Source organism: Hakea prostrata, chromosome 6, assembly GCF_041222555.1.
Source record: "Hakea prostrata isolate BN-2017 chromosome 6, UWA_Hpros_2, whole genome shotgun sequence".
Classification (NCBI taxonomy): Eukaryota; Viridiplantae; Streptophyta; class Magnoliopsida; order Proteales; family Proteaceae; genus Hakea; species Hakea prostrata.
The window spans coordinates 21,599,066-21,613,894 of NC_142605.1; the positions used below are offsets into that span (position 1 = coordinate 21,599,066).

Consider the following 14,829-nt stretch of genomic DNA (forward strand, 5'->3'; position numbering starts at 1 on the left):
TGGGCGGTGGGAAGAAGTTTGAAAAATCAAATTTTTTAAAGAAATCTTAAAAGAGTGGTTTGCTTGGTTCATAAGATAGGAAAGATGGTAAACAAACTTTCTTAAATTAAGGAAGATTGTTTAGTGAGGTGGCGTGTTAACCTTCTCACCCCATGTCTTTTCAAAATCCCACAAAATAAGAAGAATTTTGTGAAAAAATCAAGTATGACCCACATTTAATATTTTTCCACAAATTCCTTCATTTCTTTCCCTTCTCCGTCACCCAATTAGGTAACATGCTCCATATTTTTTTCCACCCCTTTTTTCCTACCCACCTTTACAAACAAACGGTGCCTTGGTGAATTATCAAACGGGTCCTAAATCACCAAACCGACAAACATTAAAAATCAATTTTAAAAACCAATGTTGCTTAGAAAAAGAAAAGAAAAAAATTCGCTTCCTATTACAAGTAATTTATTAGGGAAAGAAAAATAGTTTGGCATACTCATGTATTAAATTGTTTTAAGTCGTGGATGAATGGATTCTCTCTTCTCCCATCCTCCATTATGAGCATAGAACTAGGGGTGTCAATTTATAGCCCGAATCGTTAAAACCGAACCACACCGGCCCGTTATAGCCCGAACCGAACCTTAATGGGTCGTAATTGGGCTGAGGGTCGTGGAGTCCGCACCAACCCGAAACCGAACTTCTACCCGTTATAACCCGTTTTACAACCCGTTTTGTAATTTTACATTAAATAGTATTTGAATCATTATATTACCATTAGGTAGTTGGTATAGACAATTAAAAAAAATTAAGCATGAATTCAAGGATCAAATAGTCATTTTACTACTTAATATCTAGGTTCTTGATTTCTATAGAATGTGTGGGTTTTTTTTAATGGAAATTGACCAATAGCAACTTTGCTTTCCATATAATTTTCGCTTTTGTTGTAGGATGCTCAATTGTTTCTTCTTGTTCTTTTTCTTACACATCATAAACTGTTAGTCAACCGAATCTAAACCGTTAGTTAGCCCAAATCCAAACCGGCCCAAAACCGTTATTTTGCTAATGGGCCATGTATGGGCTAGGTGTTTTTCAGCCCCAAACCGCCTCAAACCGCACCGTTGACACCCCTACATAGAATGGTGACCTTGAGAAAATAGCACACGGGACTTGACATGAAGAGTAAAAATGATGTCTTCACCCTTAGTTTTGGATCATTTTTTAAAAACGTGGACTTAATGAAATTAAGCTTACAATCTATGATAGTTTTCTATCATGGACTATGAGATATTTTCTATTCTGTTTTCATGAAAATAGGTTCCAAAATGGATATACCAAACAGACATTAAAAGATGAGGAATTAACGAAGAAAAAAAGAAGAATGAAATTCCAAAAAGGCATGCCCTAGACTCTTAAGGTGTTTAAGATTCGAGAGATTTGATTTTTCCGAGAGTTTCGAAGGAAGGAGAGAAGGCGAAGAAGAGGAGGAGATGGTGGGGGAAGGTAAGTGAATAGGAAAAAGTCAAAAACAACTATGTGGAATTGAGTGACCATTTTACCTCGCAATATGCCTAGATTTGGGACATCTATTTGTATCAGTTTTTTTTTTCTTTTCATACAACAAAGGGGTTTTATAAAGCCAAGGGGTGGAGATATTAATATGCCTCCGCGAGAGTTGAACCCACAAACTCTAAGAGGTGTTGGTTTCAACCACTAGAACAGCTCTGCGTTGACGGACATCAACTTGTATCAGGCTTTACCCCAATAAAAATCATGTTGAAAATAAAATGGTCCTAACTTTTAGAAAGATTCAAATCCTGGTTCGCTTTGAAACTGAATTCCTCTACAGTAGACTTCAAAAATCTTTTCAAGATTACTGTAGCCACAAACGAAATTGTCCGCAAAAGTTCATATGAGAACTTGCATATTTGAAGTAACATATATGAGATTTTCCTTTTTCAAGAGGACTGGAGAGTAATTTCAGATGCTCCTTTGTCGCCACATGGTAAAATTCACCTGCCCATGTGAAATTAATAGATAGCAGTTAAGAAAAGTGAATACTACTAATTTAATAAGCTCAAAACCGTAATTGCAATTAGAACAACCAAAGAAGACAAGCAGGGCAAAGAACACAATTATGGTGCTGCAATATGCAGAGGACCAAAATCATTTAACTCAGAAATTAAAGAAATAACTGGAACAGCTAACACAGCTACATGCATTAGATGTCCCATTGTCCCCTCATTGGTAATAATCAAGAGTTAAAAGCTACTCAATGTTAAGTACATTTTGATGCTACTCTTTGCAAGTTCCACACACATATTTGAAAGTCTTGAAGCCAACCTAAAGAGTAACACTATCTTGGTAACTCCAGAACTCCCAGCTGCACTTGTTGGTGGTTCTTTTACTCCCATGACAATGAAAGCCAACAGTTGCTGGAGGTTTCAGTCAAGTAAGTCAATTGGCATCTTGGACCCATAGCCCATTGGAGTACATTGATCTGAAGGACCATGATCTGTTTTATCGTCCCAAAGAATGACGAATGGGCTTGCGTATGAGGCCAAATCGAAGATCTGCTCCCAAAAAAGGAAATTTTTTAGCAAACTTATCTTTTGATCTTTCTTTAGCCTGTTCACACAGTAAGGCAACTGATTAAAATTTGGTACTCTTCATATGAGTCGATTGATATCCAATTGTGAAGCCAATGCCATATTGGACCATCTACGGTTAGTAGCAGAGCCAATCTGGAAGATACTCAAAGTAGCACAGCAGACACACACAGACTGATTAGGCCCAAAGTCCAAATCTCTCATTCAGTATGACATGCTTCAGAGAGAAGGCAACATGAAAATATATGCTACATTGATGCCTTCTTTTTTTGGTAAAGTATTTGATGCCTAGATATAGCCAAACTTTTAATCAAGTCGTGAGCCCACCAGTGTAAAATATGCATAAAGAAGCACACTTTGGCTCATGGCAAGTGGGGCGCTCAAAAATGAGCTGAGTTAGAAACAGCATAATGCACAACTGTGCCACTACAAGTCACATGCAAGACAAACTTGCCCAAGCACCTTCGCACAGGGGCTCCAAGGCCACAACAACTATCCAAAACTCTTTCAAGAAGGCCATGGTAAAGAGTCAACTGTTTGTATGGTCCACATTTCAGCCTAATGATCCAAACAATGAACAACAACAACAATAAGCCTTGTCCCAACTAAAGGGGGGGCTACTTGGTTCTTGCCAATCAGTTCTGATGCCATACAAGCAAGGCCTATGCTATACAGATCCTTTGTCACCACTCTCCGTTTGTATGGTCTACCATTTCGCCTTCAAAATGGTATCACTCTCCAAACAATGAACACTGGGGACCCAGGCCCTCTAATATACTTCCTACCATGTCTGCATTCAAGCTAATTTATTTCATTAATAATTATAGCCTTCATTCAGCAAGAGCACAGGCCATGGTCTGGTGGTTGCACAATGAAGTTTGAAGGGTCAAAAAGAATCCACTGGAGCTCAAGACAAAAGTCAACAAGCCAAATCAGGCTTCACTTGGACAATCTGAGGTCTGAACAGTCAAACAGCATAGTTCATTTCCTGAAGGCACCGCTTACAAAACAAGTGTTGTCTGTATTTGGGATCTATTTATTATTAACTTTTGTATTTCATGTATCACATTTAGAGGAAAATATTGCTAAGATCAAATACCTGAGCCTAACTAAAGTGCTTCAACAAGCCTTTCACGAATGGACACCAGATCAGACACTTTCTTGATGCTGCAAAATCCAAAGTATGAAAGAAATCAGTATAAACACCACCCAAGCACTGAGTTCAACAACAACAAGAGCAATATTATTATTTCAGTAACCAGCCAAATTGCTGGTTTGCAATCAAGGAAATTGAGGAAGCAGTGAACAAACAAATATGAACAAGTAGAACAATCTGTAAAAAGCAAGCTAAAACATCTTGTTCTCTGTTCATGCTTCTCAGGTTTTTTATTTTTAATTAGAGATAATTGAATACTCACCTATAGAAGATATCCCCACTAGGTACCAACTTCTTGCAAATCCAATCTGGAACTAGCTCTTCCAAAAGCTCAAGCTGTTCTTCAACCTCTCCTACAACAAAAAATAACATTTAATAAGCAAAAACTGTAATGGCAAAAACGGCAGGGGGTGGTGTGAGGCATCATTGATGATGGCAAATGGTATCTGTACATACTTCTGTCAGTAATATCACAGTTATTCCATATAATTTTGTGCACAAGCTCTTGTTTCGTGATGAAAGGATGGCTTGCAGACTGAAATATAATATGGACTAGATCAAACAAATCTGGCAAGGAAACAAGCATCTGCCGGCACTTTACCGAACTTTTTGAACTCATCTCACCACCCTCAACTACTTGGTCTTCATCTTCCTCTTCCTCTTCCTGTAAACATGAGGTATCTGAGATAAGTGGGTAAGAAAACTAGTAGACTATAAAATAGATGGCTTCATCTGAAAAAAAAGAATCACCAACCTGGATGATCAAGCATCAAATCAATTGATTCCAAAGAATCCAAACACATTTTTCCCATCACAGTATAAAATGAATGCTAAACTGGATTTCCAGGATCAAACAGTTGTGGCCTGCTGAGATTATTATATACAGCAAGGAATATGGGAAGAAATCCTTGAACAAAGGGTATGCAACAGACCATTCAGTTCCGAGTTCGAATCATGAGTTGAACTCCATTATGCCTACATTTTTTTCAGACAATTCCGTGTGGACTGGTCGCAGAACTGGCATGGTTTTGTGGTAAACATGTGAAGACTAAACTACTGACTTCCCTTCACCTTGAGGACAAGGTGAATTTCAATGGGCCAGTAATGTTAGGGCCCTGGGATGGCCACAAGTGGAAGAAAGAGAGTGGGGAGAGTCACCATAACTAACACATGGTGGGTTATAAATTGAGGAGGATTGCAAGGAGAGGTCATCAGATGTTTTTATGTAAGGTTTGGGCAGCCTTTGGCTGAGGCCACCATGAGGTATAGGGGGTGACTAGCACCATCAAAACCAGGTCTATCTTTAGTTTCCTGCTGTAATTCTTATTAAACTAATTCAGATATTAGTCCAGTAATTGAATCCTAGTAGTATTTCTTCTGTTCAATACATGGGTTCCTAACAATAACAATTATGCTGTACCGGATCCCTTTTTAATTTACATATAAGAATTTAGGCTATTGTAGATCAATTAGACTAAGTAGACGTATACAACACATTGGTGCCTGCTAAGCTTTTTCTAAAAATTTCTCAAAGTATGACCTCCAAGTGTGAATTTGAAATGTAAGTTCTTTGGCATTTGCAACCCTATGCCAAAAAGAGTAGTCATTGGTTTTCCAAGGGATCTAAGTCAGTTAATGATGTTTTTAAGACTTGGGCTTGTAGATTCAAGCCAAAAACATGTAGTCTCACCCTTTGGCACAGGCTCACCACACATGTCCTACTTTTTATCCAAATCTCTTAGAAGCATGGTTTTCAAGGCATTCCCCAGGCATCTCAATCTCTCAAACATGGAGCTGCCTTTCTTGCACTTTGTTGGCTCACTGGCTGGTGTTGCTAGGTCACCTGGCCAATACCTTGTTGGAATCACCATACACTTTGAGCCAAGCCCCTTGATGCACCTAGAAGCCATGACACGTACGCATAGAAGTTGGATTGTTGAACTCAAACAGGTTTCTTTTGTTGAAGTGGTGCGGCAGATTCAAAATCCAAATATTGACTAAACTGAGTAATCACCATAGCTTCTACTTCTGCAATGGCTCCTTTACTCTCCTTTTCTTTGTCATTCAGAATCTGGTGCTAGTACACTTTCTGGCAACCAACTAATGGGTAATTTTCGCTGCTTGCCCCTTTAAGCTTTGCTGTTCAGCTTGGTGCCTTTTGTTGGCTTTTGGCTGGGCTCTGTGCTTTGCTTCTTTACTATATTTCTTTCCCCTTCCTCCCTTCTTTCCTTTAGGCTCTCTTTGGCATAGTTTATATTTATGTTTATGACCTACTCATGAATAATCAACGATGGTAATAGGTTATGTAAAATAAACAACAATGGTTTGGTTACTACTGGATATAATATAAGATATAAAAAGAAATGGGTTTGGTATGGCTAGGTAAATAATATATTATATATCGTCAAGTTGGTTTTGGGTTGGTTTTAGGGTCCCCCACCCCAAGTGAAGGGGTTGGTTTTAGCTTACCTTATTTATATGTACTAGTAAACTTCTAAATGCAAATGCATGAGTATCTATATATGAGGGTATAGAAAAAATATCAAACAAAGGAAGGGAATAATATATCTCACATATATGGCATGGTAATTAATCTCTACAAAAAAAATTGGTAATTAATTAGTTTTCATATTTATGTATAAAATTACTAATAGATCTCATAATACTCTATCTATAGAATATAGACATTTGGTAAACTTGTCAAATTAGGTTGGGCTAGCCCTCAACCAAATAAACCCATCCCAAGTAATACTCGTAGGTGACCATTAGTTTTAAGGTTATTGGATGAATTATAAAAGCAAATAATATTTCAAAAACCATATAATGTGAAGAAGTGAATACAAGTGAATTAAGTGAACACAAAGAAATATTTAAAATTGTGATGTTTTATTAAAAATGCTAATCACATGAGGCATTTTAAGAGTACTTCATTTCTTTTTTTCTCTTTTCTTGATGATTTAGAACTACTTTGTTCATACATTATACATGATTTTTTTTGTTGGGAAAATTTCAATAACACCCCCAAGATAATTGGTGTATACCCTAAGTTGTATTATTCTATACCTTATAATATAAAATGGCAAATCGAGGAAGAAGGAATTCATGGAGGAAGAAAATAAGATGTAATTTAGGATCCAATTTTTTTGGGGCAACATTGTAAAGTCACAAGAGAGTAAGAGTAATGTAGGAATTGAAATCATCTAACTATGACTTAAAGGCTTGCTTGGTTACATGAATCCAAAGATTTCAAATCTCTAGATTCATGAATGCGAGATTTATACCTGTTTTGTTGTGCAAATCCCTAGATTCATGAAATCTAGAGATCCATCTTTTTACACTAAAAACGTGAATCTGTAGATTTATGGATATGGGGTGAAATCTTTAAAAGCACTAAACATTAGCACATTGACAAAATCACGTCGACCAAATAGTTTTTCATAATGAAATTTCCACAAATTCAGTTAACCAAACAGTTAATTTTATGAATTATGACTCTATAGATTTAAAATCTCAAGATATTTGAAATCACCGGATTCATGTAGCCAAACAGACCCTAAGAGAATTTGCTAACGAAGTGTACCATTGTGAAAATTTAAGAAACATTTTATAGGATGTCTGCGCCAATTTGATATATTTTTGGGGTGTTCATGCTTTTTGCCAATTGTCTCAAAAATTTTCCCCTTTTTATTTAGAAATACATCATACATAATTGAGGACAATAAATAATCATAGAAAATTGGCATGGATAATTAGAATGTTTGTTGCTATTGTCTCTGGTTATTCTATGTATTTAGTTATATTTTAACACAATGGTTTTCAATTTTTCTTTTTTTGAAGAATAAGTTTGATATACTGGAGACAATTGAAATAATACTAACCTATAAGAAGAAAATCTTAGGTAAATTTCTAATTCTAATTTGATAACAATATGAACTAAATTAGACTATATATTTTTAATGAGTTGAATAATTATCCAAATCCTTCAATTACAAAATTTCATATATTTCAATGTACATATTAGGTGATCTTGACATGTTCTTTTTATTATGAACTATAATTTTAAAGTATTGTTATATTAGAATTAGCTGAATAAAGTTAAAGTTTTGCACTTATAAAGTTGTATTGGAATTGTTATGGTATCAGATTAGTTTAATAAGAGGGCTTTTTAGTGTTTATTGATATTCTAATTTTGGTGAAAGAATTGGATATTTATTTTTTGTCTTCCATTATAATGTTCAATAATTTATCTTATATCCTATAACTGAGAGGAGGGGAAAGAATAATCAATTAGTCAAATTAAGCAAAATGATAAGAAATGAAAAAATAACACAGAAAGAAATGATTATCAGTAATTATGTATTATTGAAAATGGGGGGGGGTGCAATTAATATTGATTATTATTATATTGTGAAATAAAGTTATAGTTTTGGATACTATTTATTATTCTATGCAAATTAAATGATCAAGGACTTTTAAGGAAATAGAAATGTAGCCATTTCTCTTGTGTTTACACTTTTGTAATAGTAAGTATGACATCAGCTTTGGTTTTGATTTTGATTCACTTTTATTAGTTTAGATTAGTTTTGATATCCCTAAAATTTTCTTATGTGGAGATGTAAGCAAGGTGGAGGTTGGAAAGAGAGAAAAGTAATGTTTTGTTTTAACTTTTTTGTAACTTTACCATTTTAACCCTGTTTAAGTAGTAATTATGCACATGTTCATTAATGGTATCCACATAAACAAAAATAAATAGGTTTATGACAATAAATCATAAACAGCTCTTGATCTATTTATGAATTTATGTTTAAATCAATTTATTTTAATGAGAAATCGGGTCATAAATCATAACAAACACATCTATTTATGCTTATATGTTGAATAATTATAAATTTAATATACCAAAGAGAGCCTTAGTTAATGAATTTATTTATTAATCCAAAAATAAAATAAAATATGAAAGGCAATTCTACCCAACCCTTGTTGGCACTGACTGGAAAGATTAAAAAAGGAAAAAGAAAAAAAAGAAAAGCAAAATGCAATTGAGGTACCTTTTTTGGAAGTGCAGAGGGAGATCTAACCACATCTTCATTAATATGAATCCCCTTTGTTGCTGAACTCTGATAGCAGAAATTATCAATAACCCCATGCGTCTTTGACTCCTCCAAGATAACATTTGAACCACTGGCATCTTCATTCAAATTCAAGAAGTTTAAGGACCTCTTTGTCATTGATTGGCTTGATGTCCTAGCCCTACTGGTGCTAGTGACTACCTTGTCATCAGAAACAAGAATAACTCTCTTTGGCGTTTGCTGTGCAGGTGTCTCTACCATCAAGTTATCTGTAGTTGAGACAAGCTTCACAACAGGGCTTTTACTAACGTCGGAATTATTTTCCTGCAAGCTTCCAGAATATGGATTTTCACTACAAGAGTTTAGTGACAACTGAGGCACTGGAGAGGATAAGATTTGAGTCTTTTCTGCTTCTGGGATGATAATCTTCTTAGAGAAGTGCTTTCCAAAAGATTTACATAGATGTGATGAGCCCGACAGCACTTCAAGCTCAATGGAGGTTGGAGGAGATATCTTAGGTGAACCCACAGGCAATGACTCTGGAAGTCTAATAGCAGTTTCCTTAAATGGCTCTGGTAATGTGGCCTCTGGGATATCACATTCCTGCATCCCAACATAATCAAAACATGATTTTTAAGTCCAACTAAGTTTTCTAACTAAGGATGATCAGCTGCCATCCAGGCACCATTAGCCCAGGCAACACAAAATTTATGAGAAGTGTGGCTTAAGTACAACAATTATATGGATCCCACCTAGAAGATTATCTAGGTCATCAACAAGCCTAATCAATTAACATTGACTGTCCAACCAACCTGACATTTTCAGATTTCTGTTACTCTACCAGGTTATCAAACCAAAGAACAAATACCAAACCTACAAAGGCCCAAAAATACAGAGCATATGTGGAAGTCCTTGTAAGTATCATAGAGAGTGCACCTCTACAAAAATCAGGGAATGGTTTTAATTCCAGACTATTTTTGGGTCAAGTAGACATACATTTCCTTCTCCTTTTCCTTCTGAGAGAAGTTATATTAGAGAAGATAAAACAACATGACTAATGGACAGATCTGCTCACAAATTTCAATGTGAAGTGTAGTCCCAAACAGCTTTCTGCTCTGAGATTCTACTAACTTTTGGAAGGCATCCAAAAGAGAGTGCTTCAAAATTTCAACCATATGACTCAATCAGATTGAATCATATTTAAACTTGCAATCTATATGGAGAACGTTGAATCTGACTCAGAATAATACCTTAGGATGAGTATCATAGAAATCTAAAAGCCTATCACGAAAAACTTGCCGCAATACTTTAGATGCTGTCTGGTCTGAATGAGCTGGTAAGGCATCAAATATTAGAGAAATTTTCACATCTGGCTTCATACAAAGGGTTTCCTCATCATGAATTAGAATCTTCTCAACCTGAACTGCTTCAGGAAGTATGTATTTTATCTGTCCAAGATGGCAGTATGAGAATTTCCTGAAAGAATTAAAAAATAATAATGTCACATAAGATTTCTAAATCCAATGTTCGATGCATTGCACCTTCTGCAATGGACAATGAATAGGCATACACATCGGAAAAAGAAGGAAGATAGAAAAACAGACAATTCAAAGAATCTTAAAATCTACTTCCACAAAGGGCCATTGACCTGCGTAGGTTCCACCTATGTAGAGTCTTAGGAGGGATGAGTTTGGAAACAATCCTATCTTTGTCATCTTCAAACCAAAGTAGCCACTCTCAACACTTAAACCAAGCGTTTGACATGGCAGCATGACCTTTTACCATTTCACCAAGAAATATTCCCTTGAGAATCTACTTTCTATTTTTCTTTTTTTTTTTTTTTTTTTTTTTTTTTGGGGGGGGGGGGGGGAGGAGTTGGCGGAAGCAGTGTAGGGAGAGGGATAGTGGTTAGGGAGCAAAGAGGTCGGAAAAATGGCCACATGAATAATTTGAAATATGTGCCACCAAAGATGTATGCCCCTTCAAAGTCTTGATCAATGGGTTAATTTTGCTCAAAACATCTTCAACCTGTTTGAAGCAACTCTCATGGATGATTGGCTCGTCACACGCAATTATGCATCCACTCCAGTAATTCTACTTCAGCAAGATAATAGAGAGGTGTGTCTGGAGACAATTAGTAGGAATTAACATAGATAATTGGCTCGTAATATGCAATTATGCACACCCTCCAATGCAATCATGAGAGGGGTGAGTTTGGAGACAGTCCTACCTTTGATGTTAATCTGCCCAAAGTGACCATTTTCAAGATTGGTCTGGCAGTATGACTTTTATTTCACAAGCAATGGCCCCTTAAAAGTCCAATATCATAGAAAAGGGAAGGGGGTATGGGAAAGTAGTTGGAGAGTTAATGGGTCAGGAAATGGTGACAATGTGACATTACATTAATAATTTGAAATATGAGCCAGAAAAGATGTAATCCATTCCAAAATCTTGATCAATGAATGAGGTAGACCATAGACTCAAAAATCATTTGACCTGTTGATAGGAACTACCATGGATGATTGGCAGATCATGTGCAATTATGTGTCCTTTCCATCAATTTCTACTGAGCAAACTAATAGACACAGAGATAAAATAACAAACAAATAGAAAGGAGGGGTAACTATGTCAATGAAATTATGAAACTACAAAATACAAATAAACTAGATTCATCATAATTGGTTAATCATAGTTACAAAATCATTGGTTTTACTAAAAAAGGAAATAGAGATGACTAAAGAACATACTCTCTAGAAAGAGCACATCTAGAAATTTCCAAGTACCTTTTTGTTAGAACCTCCACTTGAGTACAAATATTTCGAAAAGTTGGCAACTTTTTACGCAGTTGGAGCAACCTCACTGAACTGTCCATACGATCAAGGAGATCTATCAAGGTCTTGCACCTAGTAGCAGAGGAAGACAACTATAGTAACCACAGATTTCGGAGACACTCTTAACATTATAAGAGGATGGAAATTTTCCCTTTGAAGTTAGGAGTGCCAACCTGTCAAAAACATCAAGAGCTTCATCTTTCATTTGATCTCTCCTTGAAGGTTCAATTGCTTTTGCAGGTGTCTGAGATAAAATGACATTTCCCTGGCTTTCAAAGGTTTTACAGTCTTGCATAGGGGAAGCAGATGAGGTGCTGGACTTATCTCCAACAGGAAGAGTACTTTTACACTTCAAATCCAGGACATGTTGCATATTTTCTTCACTTCTTTTCTGTTCCATGCTTTATAGTGATAGCACAGAAAAGCTGGAGTAGCACAAAAACCTAATCAACTCATTGAAGAACCAAAAACATGAGAAAATACTTGTGTGCAAGTGATGCAGCTGTATTACTCTCGCAAACCATGCTGCTCTCGTAATTTTTCTTCTAGATTGGTCCTTATGCCCCTTATATCTACAAGACTTTAATCACTCAAGGGATGGGGTTGGGAATAATCAATCTTTTACAGTGGAAACTTGAAGGCAAAGCAAAACAAAGGAGCTGAACCTTGATCGAGCAGAGTATAATCCTGGCTGATATTGACTAAAATGACCAGGATGGTCAGACAGCCAGCATAGTCATCTGCTCCTAGTTAACATTGTTATTGTAACAATATCCATGGTGTAATGGTTAACTGTTATAAACCCCTGAACCATCAGTTTGCTGAATGCACTTGGCTGCATCAAAGACCTTCTGGACTTGGCCATGGCTATAGACTAGGAAGTTCAACCCCTAACATTTTGACAATTGCAGACCCTCATAAAATAAAATTTTACTCTCTTCCACTCCCTCACTGCATTGTACGAAAATTAATAAAAAGAGAACCCACATGAAAGAACAATCTCCCTTAAATCTCATTTCTCCATACTCTCTCAAGAGCATTTCTACTTAGTCCCCCCCCCCCCCCCCACACGTTCTTTTTTTCTTAGTCCCTCCCTTGCATTCTCTTCAAGTCTATCTCTCTACTCTTCCATCCTATTAACTGTTTCTATTGAACATGCAATCTCTCTCCCCAGCATGCAGTTCAAATCACTTGGAGGACTAGGTTGAAGAAACCATACCAAATCCATTCAACCACTTATTAGGAGTAGGAATTCTAACCACTCAAAAATTTTGGGCAACTGAACTTCAATATCTCTGATGGGTGAAAACTCCCATTGGTCAACAAGACAACTCAGTGCTGAGTAACAATGATATAGAACATACAATGCTAATCTTGTATTACTTATTTTAGTGGGTGAGCCTGCGCGCAGCGGTTAAGTTGCAACATTGTAAATGATTTGTTGGGAGGTCCAAAACTTGGAAACAGCCTCTCCTGCAAAAGTATGGGCAAGGCTACATAAGTTAGCCCCTCCCACACCCTACAATAGTGGAAGCCTTGTGCACTAGCACTTTATTTTCTTTCTTGTATTATTTAGTTCCATTGTCAATCCACCAAGCCTGATGCTTGATAATTGAACAATGATGGCCGGATAAGTCTGACATCCAGTTTGTTTAGGAAGATTTAAAAGATAAAGAAAATAAATTGAGAAATGCAGTGGATACAGAAGAACAGAGAGGAAAAGGGAAACACCTAAGCAAGCATCCTAAGGAGAACAGGCTACACACTAGAGAAAAGGTCTGATATTATTTATAAAAAGAAAATAAATAAATAAAAATTTTAAAAAAAGGATGAAAGACAGTAACCAACATTTCTTTTTACCAAATTTTTTTGGGAACGTTTTTCATTCCCTTGCATTTTCTTTTGGAGCTACCAAGTTATTTTGAACATATACCATCACGAAATTCATCATACCAACGGGACCTCTATTGTTTTAGAGACTTATTCCAATCTTTGATGTAAAATGGCTTTCTATTGAAGGTTCTTCTTCAGTTCCAAACAGGTATTATATTGATGTAACGCCACATTTAATTACTAAATTTATTGGGGAAATTTTTTCATTCCCTGGGATTTGCCTTTGGAGCTACCAAGCGACTTTGAACATATACCATTACCACAATAATTATGAATTGCTGTATGAGTCGGAGCAAATATTTGTTGGATAGCCACAAATACACAAAAACAAAAGGTAAATTACTCAGCTGCGGATGCATCTGGGTATCGCAGAGTTTACATTCCGAAGATTCGCAAGAAGCCAAGAAGCAACAGATAATCAAATTTACCAATGCTAAGAAGAAGACTGAGGGATTCTCAGCTTGGGTTCAGGAGTGCCAACAATCACAGAGAAGGCTCCCTAGTAAAGAAGACATCATCTACTTAGATCAAAAGGCAACAGAATTAAGAGTACAGTTAGTACCTACATAATGACATCATACAACATTGTAAACGACAGATGTAATATCACATGGAACTCAAAGCAATTACGCACAATAGGGGAATTCATGCTTTATAGCCACCCCCAAACCGAAAAAAAAAGAAAAAGGCAAAGGGATTCCATCTGATTAACCTTTTCGATTTAGACTTCAGTTAAGACTAGAACCGCCAAGATTTTGCAGCTAAACGAGTCGATGGAATGACTAAATAGGGAGAAAACAACGACGGCAAAATCTTGAGAAAATCTGAAGTCAGATCAGCTGAAGAAGCTCTGCAACTGACAGAAATTACGGAGTGAGCTTGGTTATCGTTGTTTAAGAACCAAAGAGACCTTGGCCAAAAAAAAAAAACCAAAGAGACCGATAAAGAGAGACAGAGAGAGAGAGGATAAACTTACAAGCTTGGATTAGGAGTCGACAAAGGCCGAGAGGTTTCCGGGATTGGACGTGACGTTAGGGTTTAAACTTTGAAATTGAAGTTTTGGCGGATAGAGAACCATAGAAGCAAGGGGCAATTTGGTAAAAATCGAACCGCACCACCGACCGTCCATTGACCGAGACGCGTGGAACGCGGACCGACCGACCGAACCGAACCAACCGACCAACCGAAAGATATTAACCCAAGAAACCAAACAGCGAGAGCACGCCACGAAGAATCGAGGACAGAGTCACAAAGATGAGAACACGCCGGGGGACAAGAGAGGATAA

At 36.6% G+C, this 14,829-nt stretch overlaps 1 protein-coding gene across 9 annotated transcripts; it reads right to left on the minus strand.

Annotated features, from left to right (window-relative positions):
* Positions 1–1,740: 1,740 nt before the first annotated feature.
* On the minus strand, positions 1,741–14,622 carry LOC149012581 (CDT1-like protein b). Of its 9 annotated transcripts, none has more exons than XM_089159409.1 (11): positions 14,520–14,622; positions 14,256–14,399; positions 13,972–14,042; positions 11,824–12,075; positions 11,603–11,722; positions 10,070–10,295; positions 8,799–9,422; positions 4,207–4,414; positions 4,013–4,103; positions 3,694–3,761; positions 2,081–2,558 (listed from the first exon to the last, which is right to left on the minus strand). In XM_089159409.1, exons 4-10 carry the CDS (start codon positions 12,048–12,050, stop codon positions 3,704–3,706), a joined length of 1,554 nt encoding a protein of 517 aa, XP_089015535.1. In that variant the 5' UTR covers positions 12,051–12,075; positions 13,972–14,042; positions 14,256–14,399; positions 14,520–14,622; the 3' UTR covers positions 2,081–2,558; positions 3,694–3,703. The 9 variants fall into 9 exon arrangements, with proteins under 9 accessions (XP_089015538.1, XP_089015541.1, XP_089015536.1 ...); XM_089159408.1 differs by having other exon boundaries at positions 13,972–14,061; XM_089159412.1 differs by lacking the exons at positions 2,081–2,558; positions 13,972–14,042 and adding an exon at positions 1,741–2,001.
* Between the last annotated feature and the right edge of the window lie 207 nt (positions 14,623–14,829).

Excerpts from the sequence above, each read along its gene's own strand:
- LOC149012581 (XM_089159412.1), bottom strand. The coding sequence starts at position 12,050 with ATGGAACAGAAAAGAAGTGAAGAAAATATGCAACATGTCCTGGATTTG. Across the intron at positions 4,104-4,206 it reads CTGTGATATTACTGACAGAA|GAGAGGTTGAAGAACAGCTT; the intron begins GTATGTACAGAT and ends TTTTTGTTGTAG. Across the intron at positions 3,762-4,012 it reads AGTGGGGATATCTTCTATAG|CATCAAGAAAGTGTCTGATC; the intron begins GTGAGTATTCAA and ends TGGATTTTGCAG.